The following is a 21457-nucleotide window of genomic DNA, read 5'->3' on the forward strand; positions in this document are numbered from 1 at the left end:
CTAACTCTACATTTCATTTATTCTCTAGTTAATAGTAAATGAGACATTTAAAATAACATACAGTTTAACAAATGCTCAACTGTTTGACTAGACAGTCATATAAATATTCTAGACTCTAATTCTGAGTTCTACACGAAATCAGAGATGTGATTTGAGCAGGATTTGTTTCAAGTGTACCAAGTTACAGCATACCAAATATAAATTATATACATTGTTTGAGTGAGAAATGTAAATTGGGAGAGAACATAACGGACATAAGTTGAAATGTAACAAACATGAAAGGTGTAAAACATGTATAAGGAACAGACACATTATTATGCAAGAAGCGCAAAAGCTTCAAGAACTTAATCCTTAGCCTGCTGGCGGCAGATGATTCTGCCTTTGCGACCAGTGCAGACCAAGATCAGCCTGCACATCCGTGCAGTCTGATCATGGTCTGCACTGTTCGCTATTCAGTCAGTAAATTTTCAATGAAAACCCCTTTGAGTAGTAAGTGGTACTGTCCAAATTGAGAGATGGACCAGTCCATTATAGAAATATAGCAGGGTAAGGGTTAAACGTGAAGTAACAAAACATAAAAAACAGTTAAAGCATAATGTGTCGGTGATAATAAATAAAATCCTCAAATCACAAAAAGCAGACATACGATAAGAGCTTATTGGGCCAATATTCATTAAGAAAGAAAATCTTTTACAATAATACAGCTATTGAGATGAAAATCCCTTTGAGATATACAAGTAGTTTGCAGCTCAGTTGAGTTTCAATGCCAATGGAAAACTAATAACTATAAACTATCTACTATATGATACATTTAAGCAGTTTAGCTAAATACTTCGCTGAGATGAAATCAGACTTGCCTCAGGCAATAAATGACTGGTGTCTACATTATTTTGTTAAGAAGATAACTGAGCTTACGTTCATTAAATTGTAAGAGAAGACAGATAAAGTTTCTTTCTTCATAACACACATGTAATTTATTTCTTCGAGACATGCACAGTTTAATTTAAACATGAATGTGGATATGCCGTACAGTACGCTATATTTTAAGTAAAAGAATGGTCTAGTACAAAGTCTTTTCGTGAAAAGGTTGGCGGCTAAAAATTTAGGTAGGGTATCACTTTTACAAATCAGACTAATAATGAAAATAGTGACTGAAATTAAAAATCATAGCAACTTTTCTGTCTGTATGTATAAGGAAATATGAGAGCCAATGAAGGAAATAAAAAGGGTCATGTAATCTCAATAACTTGACAATTAGGATGATTACATGTAATGCACTAGATGATAATAGGGGGACAGGGCGATCAGGATGATAACATGCAGTGACCTAGATGACAGAATGATAACAATGCAATGACCTAAATGACAATAACTTCGTTGTATATGTAAGCATGATCACATACAATGAATTAGATGACAATAACTATAATGTAAGGATGATAACATACAATGAACTAGATGACAATAACTATATTTAAAGGTGATAACATGCAATGAACAATAACTATATGTAAAGATGATAACTAGATGTAAATCTAAGCTTCCCTATTGTATGTAAAAGCATAAAACAATAACATACCAATGAAAGTAAAATTACTATATGTATCAGCAAATAAGCCGAAATGTACAAAATCAGTCATGTGCATGCTAAAAGATGATACTGTTAAATTCACAGAAAATATTGCATTTCGATATTGCAACTATAACAGTTCAAAATGCCCATTATAACAAACAATAAAATATATTATAAAATTTATAATATATTTTATTGTTTGTTATAAATGCCCATTATAACAAACAATAAAATATATTATAAAATTTATAATATATTTCATTGTTTGTTATAATGGGCATTTTGAATATATTTATAATATAAATTAAAGAAGATATTCCACAAAAAGTACATCTACCATGTTTTAATGTCGCCAAGTTCCTGTATTGGAACAACTGGCCTGAAAGTATCTGTAGATTTTAAACCAAGAATGCAAATGTCCTTCCGCATAGATAAGATCTGGAGAAAAAATCATACATGTGTAACACAGACCATCGATAGTTACTGGTCTCAACATACATGCTGCCAACATTCGAAAAAATGTTTTAAAGAGAAATAATTCTAGCAATCTTTACAGACGGGTTACAGCAGTGTACAGACGATCGGTATCAAAAGCATGTTACAACAAAATATGTACGACTAGAACTAATTGACATAAGTACATATCATACAACAAAGGATTATATTAGATCTATATCTAAAATGATGTTAATGGACATTCCTGAAATCTCGAAAAACGAAAAAAAAAATAAGTTACAGTCAAAAACTGTGCCATTTCATAAAACTAATTATTGCAAAATGCTAATTTTCCAGAACGCCGTACATTCTAAACCTCTGCTTTTGTATAAGATCTTTCTCGTGTTTTGTAAACATTTTACAGTCATTCTTAGTCACCGTAAACTCGTCATACCACTGTGTGGCCTGTATAAGCATAGACACCGCTTTAGAGACTTGACAAAATGTTTTCACTTTTTCGCGCATTGACTTAAAATCTGCCACTTCATCTTTAAAATCCTTACCTGCGTCTTCAACATATTGGTTGAATCGTTTCATTGCAAGTTTATAAATAGCTGTATCCAGATATAAGAATTTTCTTATTTTGTCTTTATCTTCTGGAGGTAAAATTTTTCTTGTGTTAGTAATTTTACTGCCGACATTTTTGTCTAAATATAGAACATTTCGGGTATGCCAGTTTAACAAACGTTTCATTATCACCATTGAATCGTCGAACTTTTCCGAAATTATTATGAATTTAAACTCTTTGTCCAGTTTTGATATGTAATTGTCTATTTCCGTTTGTGAACCGTTTAATTTTTTTCCTGGAAATAGTTCAGTAGGAAATCCGAATTCAACAGCCATCCGATTATTGGTTTGAGAGTTACGCGGATTCTCTGGCTCAAACGCCAGTGGATTTTTAGCGTATATCGAGAGTGGTGATTTCCCTGGTAATTTCAGAATAAAATGAGGACTGAAATATTTCACTGCCGACTGAAATCGCGAAATAGGCTCCCGAACAATTCCAATATATTCCGTGTCTGGTGGCAAAACCGTCTCGAATGACTTCCGGTCGTAGATCACGTGACAACACAGCAGATCAAAGTGTTTCCCAGTTGGGGGTGGAACAATATTTGTTTCCGTTAAAGAATTATTGTAACTGATGACATTAAGCCAGCCTGACTCCCCTTTAGTATGAGCTAACACAAATGTTAGGTTATTTTCATCTCCAAATTTCAGAAACACATTCTGCGCGGTAGAACTAGCAGTTTTGTGCACCTTCAGGAATGCAACGTGAGTAGCTGGTTTCGGCTTGTTTTCTGTCATATTATTTTGTTTAGCACTATTCAGAAAGTTTTTATTAGCAGATTCTAAACCATTACTTCTTCTTTCTTTTTTATACTTGTTGTCGACAATAACATTAAAGGCGTCCTCTGCTTGTGCTCGGAGAAATTCATCGTTTGCGCTCAATAAGTTCTGGTGTTTGTGGCGCTGAAATATCTCACTTGTTGAAACTGGTTGCGTGTACTGAACATGTATTGTGAAAGAAAGCACTAAATAAATGAACATCACCAGGAATACAGTCCTGTAAATAAATTAAAATAATGTCTGAAGATATAATAAAAACAGTATGTAGTCTAAAGGCAGCACACTTTAATTTTTGCAATCATTATACATAACACTAGCTGACCTACAAAAACTTTGGCAAAAAAGTTAAAAAGGGGCATATTTTGAATTGTATCTCAAGAGTTATGGAACCTGACTCAAAGCGGTCAATTCGTGATTGAAAAAGGATTAAGAAGAGTTTGAAACCATTAAGTCCAATATTTGATGATGAACTTGGTTACACGAACTTTTAAAGTAAAAAAGGGGCATATTTTAATCAAAATATAAGACAGAGTGAGGTTATTTTATAACGATGTCTGGAGTCTTGAATAATACTGTAGTAAAGCTTACAAGCAACCAAGATTATTGCAGGGGGTTTGGGGAGGGGGTAGTAGTATGGGACTTTCATGACACACCTACATGACAGTGATCACATGTATACTTGAAATAAAAAGCTATTTCAAAGTTCGGCAAGCCGGACTTAAAGAAGAAGAAGAAGAAGAATATTTTATTGACTTAAACTGTACACAGTTTCTCGTCATACATATATACATATTACAATAAACATAGCTTAACAATAAGGTCATAGTTACTGTAAAATAAATCAATAATTAACAGATCTATAGATCTATAATTATACCAGTAGTTTGTTCACAAGTTATATACTGAGCTGTGAGGGTGGTTTTCTTCAAATTATAGCAATAATATTAACACATTTTGTCAATCATGGTACTCTTACTTTTATAACGACTATATCTAACTATCTATTTAGCAAAATGTTACCAAAGTAGATGCTCGATTTCCAGTCTACAGTAGACAGGCTGCTCGAAAAAACAATATATACTGGTTTTCACATGGCGCGGCTCATATAAAACATAATTTTTTTTTTTTTTTTTTTTTTTTTTTCAGAATAAACCCGTAGTAAATTTTACCATATTTGGAACAGTCTAAAACTACCTCCAATTGAAATCTACATGCGAACATAAAAGATAAGTGTAAATGATCAAACACGAAAGCTTCTTTCCAATCCGTCAATGAAAATCAGATTGACAACCTTTAAGTAAGTGAATGGTCCACATCAAAGTAAAAACCGAGGTTATTCATTACAAAGCATTATAAGACATTAAAAAAAACGAAGGACGTTGAATTTTATATCAATGGATCATTATTTACCATAAGGAGCGGTCTGTCCGTCGTGTTTATTTTATTATCAACGTTTATACCACGTATATTTCTTTACAATAATTGGTGTACGTATTCAACTTAGATCTACGGTTATAACATTTCCTGTCGATCATTTACAATCTATTCAACAAGCCTTCTTTCATTTTTCTATGTTTCTTTTTTAAATTTCGTCATTCTTTGAAACTTTATCCCGTCTTTTTGTTATAAAATTAATGACTGCAAAAAAAAAAAATGACATAAATGAATAGAATTATATGACATTTGAAGGATATAATTTGCCCTTCATTCACTAAAATGCTTTATCAATAGATATTGCTTTTAAATGTAGAAAATCTTAGTAAAATGTATATAAATGTTTAACTAACTATATATATGTGTAGAGCTGCTTCAAAATTCATGATTTTTTTTTTTTTAAATTTAAAACAATTGCCAGATTTTCAGTAGTAGTAGAAGTTCTTAAGGTGTGTTTAGTTAAGTTTTTATCTCAACCTGGCAGACAATATGTTTATACATACAAACATGCTTATATCGTGTCGATACATATACTGTGTGATAATAGTTCATTTATGTTGTTTTTTTTTTTAAAAAAAAAACATAAATGAACTATTATCACACAGTATTTTTTTCAAATATTAACTTTATGCATGATATATCTTTAAATGTAACTGTGGCGAATGCCCTGGAATGGAACTTAAACTTGGGGTAAAACCGACGTGTTCATTTTGTTTTCTGTAAAAATGACTTTTTTATACATGTATTTATAGTTCAAAATTAACTTTAAAATGTTGCAAAAAAAATCTCTAAAAAAGCCCAGAGCATTTTTTAAAAGGAGTTATATCAAACGAGAAATATCAGATCAACAAAATACATTTTTATAAAAGTTGCACAATAGATTACGTTTCTTTTTAATCTTTTTTTTAGGTGTCAGATACACATTTTATTTCAATAAAGATATTCAGTTTTCAACCCCGTCCTGAAATACGAGCTTCAAATAATAACATTCTATTTGAAAATACGGTTATATTCGAAGTATCACAAAACAACCAGGGTCTTGTTTCACAGAAGTTCAGATGTTTCGTCCCAAATTCTCTCCTAATTATTTTTTAAAACGCGTATGTATATTTCTTAAGATAAAACTTGTAACACTTCAAAAGGTGTCACTTATTCATTTTTAGGACAAATCCATTTTGTTTTCGTTCGGCTAAGATTCTAACAATGACCAAACTGTTAAAATGAATCTATTTAAAAAGATATTTGTGAAACACCTTACTTCTAAGGGCTTTTTGCAGTCTTCTGGGAACGGGCATCCATATCATTACAGGTGTGACAAATCCTAAAAGAGTGGTGGGAAAGTCCACAGCTAAGCGGGTTTAAGCACATTATTTACCGAATAATCGCCGTGAGTGGGCTCTTTAATTGGACGCAAGTTTAAAATAGCTTTAACTCGCTGCGTTTTTAACTATGCAAAGTCTACTAATGAGGGACACGTCATTCTTTATTCCGATATTTTGTGTGAAAATAATGCAAATAAATCAGGTAAAATAAGTTCTGGCCCGTTTTATTACCTCATGGGACTTTCATGACACACCTTACATGACAGTGATTATTAACAGGTCGTATTGAATTACCCGCTATACAAAATGTACCTTCCCTTTTTAAAGTATATTAATCTGAATGACATGTTAAAAAGTGGGCGTATTGTCACGATTTACACTTTGACGAGTGAGTCAATCTGTTATGTAATCCTTCGTCTTAATTCAGGGGTAACTTTAGCCGTGCTATTTTTTCTGCGCTTGCTCGTAATTTTTTTTTATAAACGTACCCAATCGAACATGGTAGATCGCCACCAATACTGATCGTATGAAAACGACGTGTTACATGGCAAAATGCAAATTTTCTTTTTAACGTCGCACCGAGTTATAGGCCATATGGCGACTTTCCAGCTTTTGATATGGGAGGCACTATGTGCCCACCAGGAGCATAATTTTAGGCACTAGCGGGAACCTGGGTAGAATCTTTGATATGCCCTGAGCCAACTGGATGATTTTCTCTCAAGGAAACATTCTACTACCCCAGCAAGGTTTCGTATCGACAGTGGCGACGCAGCAACTGATTCGACGTCAACAATTCTGCGATTGAGGTCCAGTTATGCCTTATCTTTATAAATCGATTCCTAGGGTTGGCAACTAGCTTCAGTAAGTTTTATTTAGAATATCATGATGCAGTTATTTTTGGCTGTTCTTGCCATCCGAAGGGAGAACCCTAAACGATGCATATTGTGTTGTTGTGATAGAACTGAGTGTTTCACTCATTACTCAGATGTCGCGTGTTCAAATCTTAGTAAGAGCGAAAATTTACCGCATTACTTAGACAAATGTCGGGTCAAATCCGGGAGACAGTAACTGACCACAGTTTGCATAACTCTCTCTACAACCAATGTAAAACTAGGTAACCCTAAAGTAACCATTTTAGAATTATTATAAGTTACAGTCACACAGTCATGCGGATATGTCCGTGCGCGTTGAGGTACGCTGCGGATGGGATTGTCTGTGGGGGGGGGGAGGACACAAATAAGTATGGATCGGTACGTCTTAGTACGAAAAAAATGGTAAGAAACTGGGAATAAAAAATATAGGACGCGAATAAGTAGTTGCGTGGACGAGTCTGTGGTGAAATACGTTGAACTACGCTTAAGTACGGGCAGCCTCGGATAACTCTGTTCAGCTACAGATCAATACAGCAAGGTACGTTTAAGTACGGATAACTACGTTTTAGTACGTTTAACTACGGATAAATAAGTTTCAATCAAGTTAGACTAAAGTCACGCTCAAATGGGTCGCTCAAACTTTGGTGCATGTTCAAAAGTTGGAGAAACTTGCAAGGTTGGGTTAAGTCTTGAATACGTTTTGACCAAGTGTTGGTACGGGTTGATACGGATTACTACTTTGAGGTACGGCTCAGGTACCGATCGATACGGATTACTATGTTTCTATCCGTGGCTAGACGTAGCTATCCGCGCCGTATGTGTGACTGGGGTATTAGGTACAAGCAGACCCGGGTAGGTTCGGTCAGTCACGGATAGGTACGGGCGGTTACACGGGTAGGCATGGATAGGTTTGGGCGGTACGGCCGAGCACGGGCAGTTACGGGCAGGTACGGGCACCATGAGAATGCACTTGTATTGAACCATTGACCTACTGCAAAATATTACAACAATGAACTCCAACACACTTACCATAACACTGTCTCGAACTTCAGACGCATCATCTGAAAATAGTAATGATAATTGCTTTACACAGCCGCAAAAAAGGCTTATTTCTAAAGTCAATTTCTTCCATACTTAGCACAGCCGAGAAATATTTTCGATGTATTCTATTATTTTGAAGTAATTTGAACAGATCTGAACATAACTTCATTATATATGTACAAGAGTTTCTCATAATGGATATACGCAAGCAGAAGGAGACGGGACAGTTGAATGGACACAAACAACTACAGTTACGTTTCGAATGTGAGATGGAAGAGAGAGATAGGTTTTTGATGAAGTATGTAAGCATTACGGACAGAAGCTGCTGAGAAACATCCATACAAGAAAAAAATTTGACGAAGTATTAGCTACTACAATAGTTATTTACTTCTTAAATATTTTCAAATTCAAAATGAAGATAACAGAAAATTTGGAGTCTACGCAGTCTGGTCAGGATCCATGCTGTTCGCTTTCAAAGCCTGTTGCAATTAGAGAAACTGTTAGCGAACAGCATGGATCCTGACCAGACTGCTCGGATGCGCAGGCTGGTCTGGATCCATGCTGTTCGCTTTCAAAGCCTGTTGCAATTAGAGAAACTGTTAGCGAACAGCATGGATCCTGACCAGACTGCTCGGATGCGCAGGCTGGTCTGGATCCATGCTGTTCGCTTTCAAAGCCTGTTGCATTTAGAGAAACTGTTAGCGAACAGCATGGATCCTGACCAGACTGCTCGGATGCGCAGGCTGGTCTGGATCCATGCTAGTCGCAAACGCACTATGCGGGTTTTCTCATGGTGCGGCTCAAATATAGCTTTAGTCATATTGTATACATTCGTATTATACCAATGGTGTAGTGTATTAAATGGAAATTGATCTTGATATTTCGTTTTTTTTTTTGTTTTAATCAATGCCATTTTATCAGTTAGATATAAAACAATCTAGTATAGATACCTTTAGATAGCTTTCATTCGTGGAAAACTTTAAATCATATTCCAACTGCATTGCTGAACGTCGTTACTATGTCAGATTGGTTTAAACATATTTATTTCCCAATATGTACATATCAAATGTTTATTTACATACATAAATTCTGGATTGGACTGGAAGCCAGTAGGCTTATTGAAGTCCTCTCCATACATATAATCAATTTGAAACTTGAAAAATATTAGAGTTACTTACCTTTTTATTAACTGCTCTTTTCATTTTGCTGTTGTTCTTAGTTATTTCTGTTAATTCAGTAATGGGACGACCTGAAAGAAAATGGAATAATTTAGTCACTGATGTTCGTTATGCTATTGATCAAGTATGTTTTATGGTTATTTAAACACAGTTTAAAAAGTGCGCCGCAAAACAGGGCATATTATAATAAGCTCGTTTGCAACTCGAAAGTGAAACTAGTGAACTAGAGAAAACTAAGAGCAATGAACTCAAATACTCCATACCTTTTTTAATAAGAACGAAATGAATAAATTCACAACAAGGCCATAACTCCAGAGAAATGAATGGGAATGAAAGTCGGAAAAGAACGTGCTATCCCGCTGTATGTTGATCGCGTTTTAAAGTTTAAAACTCTAGCAAAATTAAGTAACTGATGCTCTATTTCAAAGTCCAGAAAGAGCCATTAATAAACAAATCAATAACTTAAGAATGTCCCGATGATAATTATGCCCATGTATATTTCAAGTTGTTGATGTATATTAAATTTATTTCATGATTTCAACTAGATAGATACTATAGGAGGAGAAGGGTATAACAATATAACACAATATGCTATGTTTCGATGTAGCTGTGGTTATTTCAATGTTCAACAAGAGCTGTCAAAGGAGACAGCGCACTCGACTATTTCGATGCTGGATAGTTGAATTGGGCACATTTGAGGAAGCTGGAGCTGTCACTGCAGTGTCTAATGACTCCAATATGGATGAAGATATTGGACTATACCTTAAGTATCTGTCAAATGTATTTAGTAATAACAAAAGTAGAGATAATTAAGTAAGTATAGATATCCCTTAAATATGTGCATGTTCACTTCCAGTTTATGATGTATACCAAGTTACATTTTAAATGGAGATAATTGTAGGACTTAGGTACACAAGAAAGCGGGACGGACGGACTGACAGAAAAACGGACGAACAGTTCAGACACTATTCGGTTTCTGAATATTCGACAACAGGGACATTAAAAGCATTCTATAATGAAAAGGAAGTAATTGTTATTTACAGGGTCGTACCCTGGATGATTTTCAACTGTACGCCATAGCTACGAACCAAGCAGCGATGCTGTAAGTGTGGGGTAGGTGAGGGAGGGGGTCTCCATCTTCCAGCAGATTGAGATCTTTGGGCTTCCCCTTGAAAATGTTTGAAACTTTTGGCAAGAGATGCGTTCTCTTGCCATATTCTGGCGTTAATGTATTTTGTTTGTCACATTTATACTACATATTACAAAGATAATCACTTAAAACCATAGCTTAGCACACCACTCATGTCCGCCGGCAGGGATCGTAACATTATTATTATCATTATACCAGATTTTTATATCGCCCTTTTCATGATCAATTTCACGTTCAAAGGCGCTTTACATAGTTCAAATGCAGCCATACAGGGTGCATAATTAATCCTCTACTAGTACAGACACAGAGCGATCTGACCCAGATGACAGAATGAGACAAAGCCCCCGCGACAGAGAGATCAGAAATTAGATACAGGCTTGTCCGGCTAACTTAGCCTAGCTCGTTGCGAATAGACAGCCTGGTTCTTTAACGTGCCCAGTGTATAGCACTGATACACGCAAGGATTGCGTTGCCTAAACGGCAACTGGAGTAGCCCCGGATATGTTTAGGAATACAACCATTTTTCGTATAAATTATTTATAAGTAGACTCCTATGTAACTTTACCCTGGAAAGTAATGAGTTTAACTAGGATTTTAAAAAGTTAAATATTCATTCCGCAGTATTTTTCATCAAATTACTTCAGTACAAAGATACATAACAAAACGATTTATGCCACTTGAATTTTCAGAGACTTGGAACGTTGAATAATCAGAGTTCTTCGAATTGTTCTACACAATACACCCCCGGTTTTCGCATATTAGATTCAGCAAGTGTATATCAATAGTAACAGTAGATATAAGGTTATGTTTCAAAATAATTGCTTCATTGAAACACTGTGTCATTCTATGATATATTTTATTATGCAACTGCCAACATCGCCAAAGGTATCTAACACTGTGTCAGTCGGGGTAACTGCAGCTTAACTGTTAGCTAGTCCCAACTGCTACACGTGACCAAATCGCATATTCGGACCATGTGCAAAGCTGTTATTATCATTATCTATTTATTTATCTATTTATTTAATATCCTCTGCAACGTGAAGATTGCATCTATAGACAATGAATGGAACGTTTACTAACACATTAAGGGCGTACTAGTTTTTGTTGTTATCGTTTTTAAAATATTCGCCAGTGTTTAATCTGATGCATTTCTTCTGCATCAACATTTTGACAGGTTGGCTTTTTGATAAATATATCTACTGTTTCAAATTTTCTAACACGAAACTTGACATTTTTCAAGTCAACTAAAACAACATCTAATGTTGGTAAACGCAAATTCAAACTGCGCGAAGGGCTAAATGGTATTTCAGTACCTAGATCTTGATATAGGTTGATATATTTCTATATCACATTAAAGGGCAAGGAAAGCCTGACGATAAGTTAATTTTATATGAAAGACATCCTCAAACCTTTCATAACGCTAAAAGAATTTTTAAAATCGGACCACTGTTGAAAAAGATATGGCAGTTTGAAATTTTAAAAAAATGGCTTATCGTGGAGTCGGCCACTTTAGTGTGTGTATGACGTTATTTACATACTGCTAAATGCTTATGTTTTTTTGGTTATACGATTTAAAACATGGTAATTTCTTTCATTATAGATGGATTTAACATGAGAACAACATTGTCTTTCCCTTTAACGATGTTATGGCTGCGTCCTGGTGCCAGCAGAGAGTACGTAGGACTTAGTAACTCCTACGTAGGACATAGTATCTTCTACGTAGGACATCTATCTCCTATGTTGGATTTAGGAGATACTAAGTCCTACGTATGAGATAGTAAGTCCTACGTTGGAGATACTATGTCCTACATTTGAGATAGTACGTCGTACTTAAGACAAATGTAAGTCTTCAGGCACCAGGACGCTGCCATAGAAAGTTATATTTAGCCTAACCTTTTCTTACTCGAGATAACAGATGACTATCATTTTTATTCCCCCACTGCTCTGTTTTATTGCAATTCGTTTGAACCTGAATAGCATCTGTTTTTGTGCAAACAGATTCCGACATGCCCAAATTTAGTATACCGAGGTTCAATTGAGTATACCGAGGTACAATCGACATTTTGTTATGTAAATATGTAACTTACGGTAGAAAACGAGCGTTCGGTTAAGGAATGTCACCATTTTACCTAAAATGTGTCTGCGTCATTGGATAAGAAAACAAGAAAACAAACAATAGACTACATGTAATGTGCGTGAACTTAGCCAGAGCTGCCAGAACTCTGGTTATACTGGCTGGCCAGAGTAGCCAGAGTTCAGCCAGAGTAGCCAGAACACTGGTTACTAGTAGCCAGCCAGAGATCAGCCAGAGTAGCCAGAGTTTCTTGGATTTTAACATGTTCTGGCCGCTCTGGTCAGCCAGAGTAGCCAGAGTAACCAGAATTTCATTGCTCTGGTTACTCTGGCTGGCCAGAGTAGCCTGAGTTTCTAGCATTTTAACATGTTCTGGCTATTCTGGTTACTCCAGCCAGAGTTACCAGAGCCCTTGCTACTCTGGCTGAAATCTGGCTACTCTGGCTGCCCTGCCTAAGTTCACGCACATATTACATGTATCTATGTTCTTACAAATATGTATCATGTAATGTAAAAGAATGAAGTAGTTTGCCGCTTTTGTAAAATTTTCAGCCTTGGGGCAATTAGATTAAATGAAAAAAAGTGCGTTATACCCTATCGATAGTTAAAAAGCCTTTGAAAAATACTGTGAAGAAAATTACCTGGAAAACATGCGCCAAAGTAAATGACCACAATTAAACTTTTATGTTTTGATTTTTTTCTAATTTCAGAACCACTTGTTCAAATCAACCTTAAAACCTTTAGGTTACGATCTGACTATCACTAGCGGATTCAGCCGGACCCGGCGCTCTAACAGTACGCGTATCAATAAGATATTTTATGCACATTTATCATAAATAATAGTAACTATGAATATAAGAATCTTCGCTGTTAGAAAGTGTGGATTGAAATATCTGCCTCGAGAGCAACTGTCTTGTGTGGTATCTCGGCAAAACAGTTACACGAGAGCCAGATATTTCAATCCACACATTCTGCCAGTGATAAATTCTTTTTCCTTCAAATAATAGAAGAAAAGGTATAACATGAATGTTTTTACTTTTAGGCACTATTTTCTTATAGTACGCGTACATTCAAAACTTACAGCACGAGAGCCATCTTACACCTTGGGGTGTAAGGCGAGTTTTTCCAGCACCGGCAAAACACGTGAAAATCCTGTCTGGCATGCAAGAAAAAGCAGAACTATGGTACTGTGTTTCTTCAACACTGTTCATAAAAAGGACTTGTCGTGCGCACTGACCTACGAAGTTTGGGAAAGCACGCATAAATCAGCATCAGTGGTATGCATGACTGATTGATAATTCGTGCGCTTTGACCTATTTGACAACGCGTATCTAGCCTTGAACAACTGACTACCACGAAAAACGCCTTAATCGTGGTATTATCTCCCTTAAAGGCAAAGAAAATCTCCTATATAAGTGACCCCCCCCCCCCAAATACCAGACTTTTTAATCCCAAATATACAAGATCCTGTCTGGTCCAGTCTGATAAGGGTCCATAAAACCCCTGTAGACTAGACATGTAGCCTAATTATTGTCAGAGAATCATAAATTTTATTGCCTATAGGTAAATTGGTTATTTCCTGTGTTTTGCGTTTTATTAATTGAAATGCTGTTGTTTCTTTGAGTTCCAAAGACCTTCTGTAAATTTTGACCTGCCAATCTTCATTATTTAGTGTCTTGCAGAAGTCTATGCACTGGCTATGAAAAAAATTGCCAACTCACTTTCCCTTAGTAATGGACCTTTAATAAGAGAAATTACAAGTTTGTTTCTTCAATGATTATGATCTTTTTATCAAAAGTAACAAAATAAAAACGAAAAAAAAAGATAATTGCTGGATTTTATTAGAAATTAAAGAAGCGTTCAGTTGCATTTTTAATAGATAAAGAAGGTATATAGACAGAAGGATGTTATATATTAAAAATGCTTAATTCCTCTTGTGTTGTCTAAATAATGTTAACTTTCTTTTATGTATAATAAAATCCAGCAATAAAGATATATCATTGTTCAAAATACACAATAATTTATTACTTCTAAAAGCTATGTGCCTGAATGCATTTTTTATATTTTGATAATAAAAAACAGCAATAATGAGATGTAATTGTTAAAAAACTTACTTTATTAAAAATATGATAAAACACTGTTGTATCTTATCACTTTGTTTATTTAGCCCTAATTCAATCAAGCTTTCTAAACTCGTTATAAAGGTGAGAACTGATTTGCTATAAAGGTGAGAAATATCACCTGCAATTTATTTACTGCACAGTAGCTATACAGTAGCTTATTATGATAAACAGAAGCAAGTCTACCAATGGTCCTGACTTGTGTATTGGCCCTTATCGCCAATACGCAGACCTTATCATCTCCATAGGCCACATACCAGGCATACCAGAATCAGTGTCTTTAAATTATAAATGAAAAGCCTCTGCTACAATAAGACATTTAATAGTATGGAGTTAGAATTTTCCCTAAAAATAACATTTCAATGCAGATTTATTTATTTTTTTATTTTATTTTATTTTTTTTTTTTTTTTTTTTTTTTTTGTTAATTCCGAACCGTCAAATATTTTGGTCACTTATTTTACAAATTACATTGACAAACTATATACTTTCAGAAATATATAGGTTTGTACTTATTTTCCCATGTATAAAAATGGGCATTTGTTGCTACCAATGATACATGCGGCATGTGGTGTCAAAATCCAGATCGTTGAAATTTGAACCGAATTTAGACAGTTGTAAACACGTAAACCCTATTTTTAAAACTAGTTGTAGATTTCCGATAGCTGTGTTTAAAATTTTAGCAATTGTACTCGGAATGTACATGTTACATAGTTAGTGTGTTCCCAATAAAAAAAACTTACCTAAGGAAGAATAGACGTTTTTACATATTTCAAATACTGCGTATACAATAAAATTAAGAACATACCTTTTACTCCTTTACATCATTGGACGGACTTCATTTATAATGTATAAATCCATTGTTGTCCTTTGATAAATACCCTATTGTGGCAGATTTCAAACAACACTGATATTAGTGATAAACATGTGTACGGTTTTTCACAAATTACTGAAATTCTGTTGGGTATAATAACTTCATCCAATTCAATATACACCGCTCCTGGGCGTCACGTTTGTTATAATAATAACATCGAACTTTATAACCAGTCAACCATAAACGGGTATCCGATTATATCAACACAACAAAAGGTGTGTGTAAGGAACAAATCCCACCACACAATTCTCCACAAAATTTATTCATGTCTTAATGGACTTTGGAGGTGTGTACCATACTTTATATTCTTCTTTTTATAAACAATTGATTCAACAATAAAATGGAATTTTAACCTCTTGTCTCTGAACCTGGTAAGTTTTTTAAAATTAACTATCTCTTTTTAATTATCAGGTTAGTCGGTAAATAAACAAATTATTAATAAATTAATAAAATTATTTCAAAATAACATTTAAACCTGCGTTGTTTCTAGTTAACTTACTCAACTTTTGCCCGTGTACAATTCATTCTCTGCGCTTTCGGTTTCACGTGCCTTAAGGGTTAGCTTTAGTAATTACTTAACCTTAAATGGATAAATATAAAAATAGTAATACATTTTTTTCTGTCGGTCAAAAGCAATACATAGCTTATGTTTAAAATGTTATTTTATTTACTGACAATAAATAAATATTGACTTGACTTGACTTGATTATGTGCTAAATAACAGCTATTTACAATATTTTTTTGTTATTTTAATGTTAAATGTCAACAGTTGGAATGGCATATTTGCCCCAGATCGTATTTTTTACCATTAAACGTTTCATTTATTTTGAAATAGGACTATACGGAATAATATTAGATCGAAAGTACTTTATACCATAAATGCTACACTTTTTAGATACTCAACAAAGATACAATTTCTCTGTGTTTCCGATCAGATAAAAATGACATTCTTAATTGTTTCATTACCATTTTCACTATTCAAAACAAACAGCTTTTCAAGTTCAAGTTAAAGTTCAACATTTTATTTAAGTCTCATCTTTGTGTACTTTTATATAATACATGCATATAACATTTATATTAACATTGTTCCACAAAGCCAATCTATATAGATTTGCAAGAGACTATAATGTACATTTGTTGAAAATTTATAATAGTCTAAAACACATTATCTTACATTTTACAATTAGTCTAAAATATCTGTATGCTTTAAAAAAATGCACAAGTTAAATCTATTAGTTCTATGTATTTACTAGTTATTTGGTCAACACTAGATTATTGACTGTTTACCTGTCTGCAATAAGAACTACTTTTTTTCCATGTCATGCTAGCTATAAAAACTTAAGAGTAAAAAACGATGATATCACTGTATTACTGACTCGTACCAGTTTCAGTTTTTCAAATCTCTTTCAAGCAACTATTACGGTCACTTCAAAAATATTTTATCTTGAAACAGATCTCTCAAAATGACCAAATTGGTGTAATTATGTGCGCTTTTCTCCTCTCGTAAAATGTGTGTTTAGGAAAAAATATTAAAAGCAGACATACTGGTGTTGTTAGAAGAAAAAAATACCACAAGATTTTATATTTTCTTGGGCAGCCAAGATTTGCCATACTTTTTCTTAAAAGCCATTCAATAGCGCAAAATGGTACATATACATGTAAATATTTATGGTGAGAAACTAAATTTTGTTTTTATAGTAGTAAAACTGGCAATTTGACGGATACAAACGATCTTTGCGTAGCAATTTAAGAGATGATTTAAATCAAGTTGTTAAGAATGAAACCCGTAATAATTCATTCCATAGCCGACTGTTGACTCTGTCCACTTAACGTTCTATAAAATAACAATTTTGTGCAGTGAATAAAAATGTTGTATTTGGGATATTAAACTCTAAAATTCTTGAAGCGTCCGTAGTTTTAATGAGGAAACATAAATTTTGAAATGTTTGACGGTGATATCAACAGCTTATACATCAAATATTGAATTAGAACGCGTCCATATGGGAAAATTAGACCCATCGATTTTTCACACGAGTGAAAATATTTTATATAGCGCAAAGAAGGAGCCTTTTACTTTATTTAAATTCATGGAAAAAGTATCATAGGTATTTTAGCTTTGCAAATGATGTGATAATATTCAATGCATTGTCTTTCTTATGAATATTTTATTTTAAAAAATGAATTTAAAAGAAAATGGTCTTTTTTGCGTATTCTTTATGTCTGTCTATCTACAATTAGAAATATAGTAAAATATGGATAATTTGCTGAAATTTCTTCTGTTTAACAAAGAATAAATAGATTCTTATGTGTGCTTAAAGACCTTTGCAAACGACTTAGTAATCTATATTCATTTAGCTATTGTTTCATACTAATTTCAGTTTTCTAGGTGAAGAAGAAAATGGTCTTTTTTAAGCATTTTGCAGATGAGTATAGGGTTTTTTTTTCTTATCGGAAAGACTCGAACATTCTCGTATGTTTCCGTCAATTCTTACGGAATTTAAGCTCCTTAACGGTAAAGACTGATATCTTCTCACCCGCTAAACAGCACACATGTACGGATTTATAAATTAGTGGACGCTCCATAATATGATTTGTTTACAGCCAATAGTCAATTTTAAACAGCTTGAGGATCGAAGTTTAAAATTTAAAAAAGAATCGTTGAAATTTTAGGCGGCATATTTTGGGCAAGTTAGAAGTAGAAAAATCAAAATTCAAATTTTGAAAGGATGATGTTGAATTTCGCTTAATATATTGAATTTCGCACAGACTCGGAAATCGAAATTAAAATAAAAAGAATTCGTCGAATTTCGAGGCAGAATTGAAATTAGATCCAACAGGATGACCGAAGTTCAAATATTTTGAGGGGAGCGGTCGTCCAGTGAATAATGTGTCGGTCGCTCAACCCAGGGGTCGTGGATTCGAGCATCCGTGAAAGGGGTCACGACCATGACTTCTCATATGACACCAGTACTGGGTTTTCCCGGAAGCTGGCTGTTTAAAAGATAGTTTCACATTCAATACCAGTTTTAAATTCGATTGCTTTGAAAATTCGAGCATGCTTGAAATATAATACCTAGAATAGTGTTTTCCCGAAGAAAACTCCGATCCACAGTCTGAACATCTAACAGTACTTAAGGAAAATCTATTTAGATTTTTAACAAGGAGCTGTGTTCAATAAACGCTTGATGCCCCCGCTGGCATCCTTGTCGATACAAAGCAACCTAAGTCCAAAACGAGGTCAAGTTAAAGGTCACGGTCAAACTGAGGTCAGGTGATGTCTGAAGATGAGGAATGGTCACAGGTTACATCTCCATTAGTATCAAGTCATTCTAGTAAGGGGTATTGATGCTAGACGAAACGGTCCCATTTGGTTAACCTCGTACGGATGGACGGACGGACGGACGGACGGACGAACGAATGGACGGACAGGACAATCACTATATGCCTCCCGCATCAGTAGATGCCGGGGGCATAAAAACTTGAATTTCGATATATCCGATCATGCACGATTTTTAATCTTTGAATCTTGAGCAGATCGCAGTTTCAGTATTATACTGAAATTCAGCTTTTCAAAATTGGAAGTACGATTTTCGAGATGGCTCGACACTAATTGCTTGCTCGATATTTGACTTTTTCATTTCAATATCAATCTTGGAACAGGCTGTTCATTCAATACGAGACCGAAATTTGGCTTTTGGAATATTATAAATTTCGATCATTGAGCTGGCCCGAAATTAAAAGCTATTTTGCAATTTGACGTTTTTTGATCTTCAGGTGTAGCTAAGGATCAAAATTCGATAAGTTATGAAGTTGAATTCCGATCTTCGAGCTGGCATAAAATTCTAAGCTGGTTGGACACCGCTCACGACATAATAATAAATGTGCAGTTATTTGATTACATAAAAAACTACTTAAAATCTTTATTTCATAATCATGAACATCAAAGAAAGTATTATAAAAGCGAGTTTCCATCTGATTGTAAGAAAGTAGAAATTACTTTTGGAAAGTCATTGTTTGGTTTTATAATAATGTGTTTGTTGAGAATACCGTTATAAATGGTATTCTGATTAAACCACCAACAGCCATTTAGGTTTCTATTTTCTAATCTATCTTTGCAATCACTGTAAATTAGACTTAACAATATCCCTAAATCAATATGATCAAAAGTATTAATGTAACGGTACATTGGCGAAGAAGGGTTAGACATCGGCCTGAAATACGGAGTAGGCCGAAAACTAGCGAACAGTCTCGACAGCCGATTTACCTGGCCAAACGTATTATCGGCTTTTGTGGTGATTTTCACGATGGGTCTAATTTTCCCATATGTGTCGTATAACGCGCATTGAAAGAAGAGAATGTACATTTTTTGTTTACTCAAAGCGATCGATGTTTATATTTGCATTATGGGAAATCACCTTAGTTGCTGATTAAACATTGAAAGTATAAGCATAATGCTTGTCAAAATATTCAATAATTCAATTAAATGAACGTCATGATTGCTTAAAATATTCCATATAGGTCAAAGACTTACGTGAATCCCTAGAACAGCTAAGTTTTCGATTAGGATGATTTTGTTTTGTTTTGTTTTGTTTTTTTTTTGTGTATGTAAATTTCCTGCTTAAATCAAACGCTGTACTATGCTTGTTTTGAAATGATCTTACCTAATATATTTTTATTTATGTCAACGTTAGTGTTTATTTAACCGAAACTATTTTTCTTTCGTTAAGCATGTCCCATATATTGTTTTGTCGAGAAAATATTGGTTGAATGTAAGTATATTAATAGACACTGTTCTACATTTTGTAAGAACTAAAGAAGCAATATATTTAGTGTGTTTATGCCTTTATGATGAAAGCTTCTCACCGACTGACCTACAAAAATGAGACCTGTCCTTTGTTGAATACATATAATATTAATGTCATAGTCAAATATCGTGTGTATATTTGACCGACAATAACTGAAATGAGGGTGAATGCCCCAAAATTATTAACCTTTATTCCTTTATAATTACAAGTTTCAAGTTTCAGTGGAGATTAACAAAGGTAATGTTATTCCGTCGTGAAGTCACCCAGTATCTTTTAAAAATGAAAACTTCAACAAATCATAACTTACGGAATAGAAGTCTCTGTAAATATTTACTGAGTTTTCCGCGTTTGATTTATGATAAAAAAAGACATAAGTACACACACGTTTTTGTGTAATTTAAAATGTGTTCCGATTGTAAATCAGTTTAAAAGAGTCTGTCTGGTTAAATGTAACAAGAATGAGCCTTTGTTATTTTTTGTATAGTTTATATCGTACCTACGTTACTGAGTCCTTTGACAAAAGGCTGTACAAATGGACATTGATGTTGTTTCTTTTAATATTTTTTTTTAAATTCATACCGACAGGCTCAGGCACCGAACTTCCGTGAACAAGGGCAAGCGTAAATCTATGCCTGAGCAATACATTCTATGTACTAAATAGTAAAGCTAAAATCGTATACAAAGTGTTTATCTACATGTATCATTTAATCATAGTTCGAGTTGTAAAACGGTTAACCTACCAAATTAGCTTTGTATTTAGACATTCCGTCAGTCTGCACCACTTTTCCGTAATGAAGTGTTGATTGCCGTTGATAAAGATTTTGGGATTGTTGACCTTGCCCTGGCCCATCCCCTCCCCGCACACGCACGCACAGTTTGTATACGAGGCATATTTGCAAGTTTTAATGTCAAAGATTGATTTCATAATCACTGTCTATGTCTTGTTTGGTTTAGATACTCATGAATAGATCATTCATAAATAAAAGCAGTTGTTTGGTCGTATTGAATTTGTAATCGCTTGACAACTATGTGTGGAATGTATTCTGAAAAGTACGTTTAAACGTGTGCAAACGTATATATAAAAAGTGCATCGACGAATGTAGTATTGTTACATTGATCTATTTGCTCTTTTTTGTGTGTGTGTGGGGGGGGGGGGGGGGGGGGTATGGGGAGGG

At 34.3% G+C, this 21457-nt stretch overlaps 2 protein-coding genes across 8 annotated transcripts in view; one reads left to right on the forward strand and one right to left on the reverse strand.

Annotated features, from left to right (window-relative positions):
* On the reverse strand, positions 1–21046 carry LOC123561393 (galactose-3-O-sulfotransferase 2-like). Of its 6 annotated transcripts, XR_008372829.1 has the most exons (5): positions 15412–15602; positions 9263–9333; positions 8073–8104; positions 560–3632; positions 1–350 (listed from the first exon to the last, which is right to left on the reverse strand). XR_008372829.1 is itself a non-coding variant. In XM_045353735.2 (4 exons), the coding sequence occupies exons 2-4, from the start codon at positions 9284–9286 to the stop codon at positions 2354–2356; spliced, it is 1335 nt and encodes a 444-aa protein (XP_045209670.2). In that variant the 5' UTR covers positions 9287–9333; positions 21023–21046; the 3' UTR covers positions 1–2353. The 6 variants fall into 6 exon arrangements, 5 of the variants coding, with proteins under 5 accessions (XP_045209670.2, XP_045209669.2, XP_045209671.2 ...); XM_045353735.2 differs by lacking the exon at positions 15412–15602 and adding an exon at positions 21023–21046 and having other exon boundaries at positions 1–3632; XM_045353734.2 differs by having other exon boundaries at positions 1–3632.
* LOC123561391 (uncharacterized) overlaps positions 15634–21457 on the forward strand; it is a 13041-nt gene continuing 7217 nt past the window's right edge. Inside the window, exon 1 of one of the 2 annotated variants that reach the window (XM_045353733.2) lies at positions 15634–15763. The gene's annotated coding sequence lies outside the window, so the exon portion shown is untranslated. Of the gene's footprint in view, positions 15849–21457 lie in introns of both variants that reach the window. The other variant, XM_045353732.2, reaches the window with a different exon arrangement.

This window comes from Mercenaria mercenaria, chromosome 10 (assembly GCF_021730395.1).
Source record: "Mercenaria mercenaria strain notata chromosome 10, MADL_Memer_1, whole genome shotgun sequence".
NCBI classification, from domain to species: Eukaryota; Metazoa; Mollusca; class Bivalvia; order Venerida; family Veneridae; genus Mercenaria; species Mercenaria mercenaria.

Bases quoted from the DNA above. Each gene is read 5' to 3' on its own strand.
- LOC123561393 (XM_045353735.2), bottom strand. From the start codon at position 9,286: ATGAAAAGAGCAGTTAATAAAAAG. The intron at 8,105-9,262 runs GTAAGTAACTCT...TACTATTTTCAG, and splicing joins AAAGAGCAGTTAATAAAAAG to ATGATGCGTCTGAAGTTCGA. The intron at 3,633-8,072 runs GTAAGTGTGTTG...ATTTATTTACAG, and splicing joins AAGTTCGAGACAGTGTTATG to GACTGTATTCCTGGTGATGT.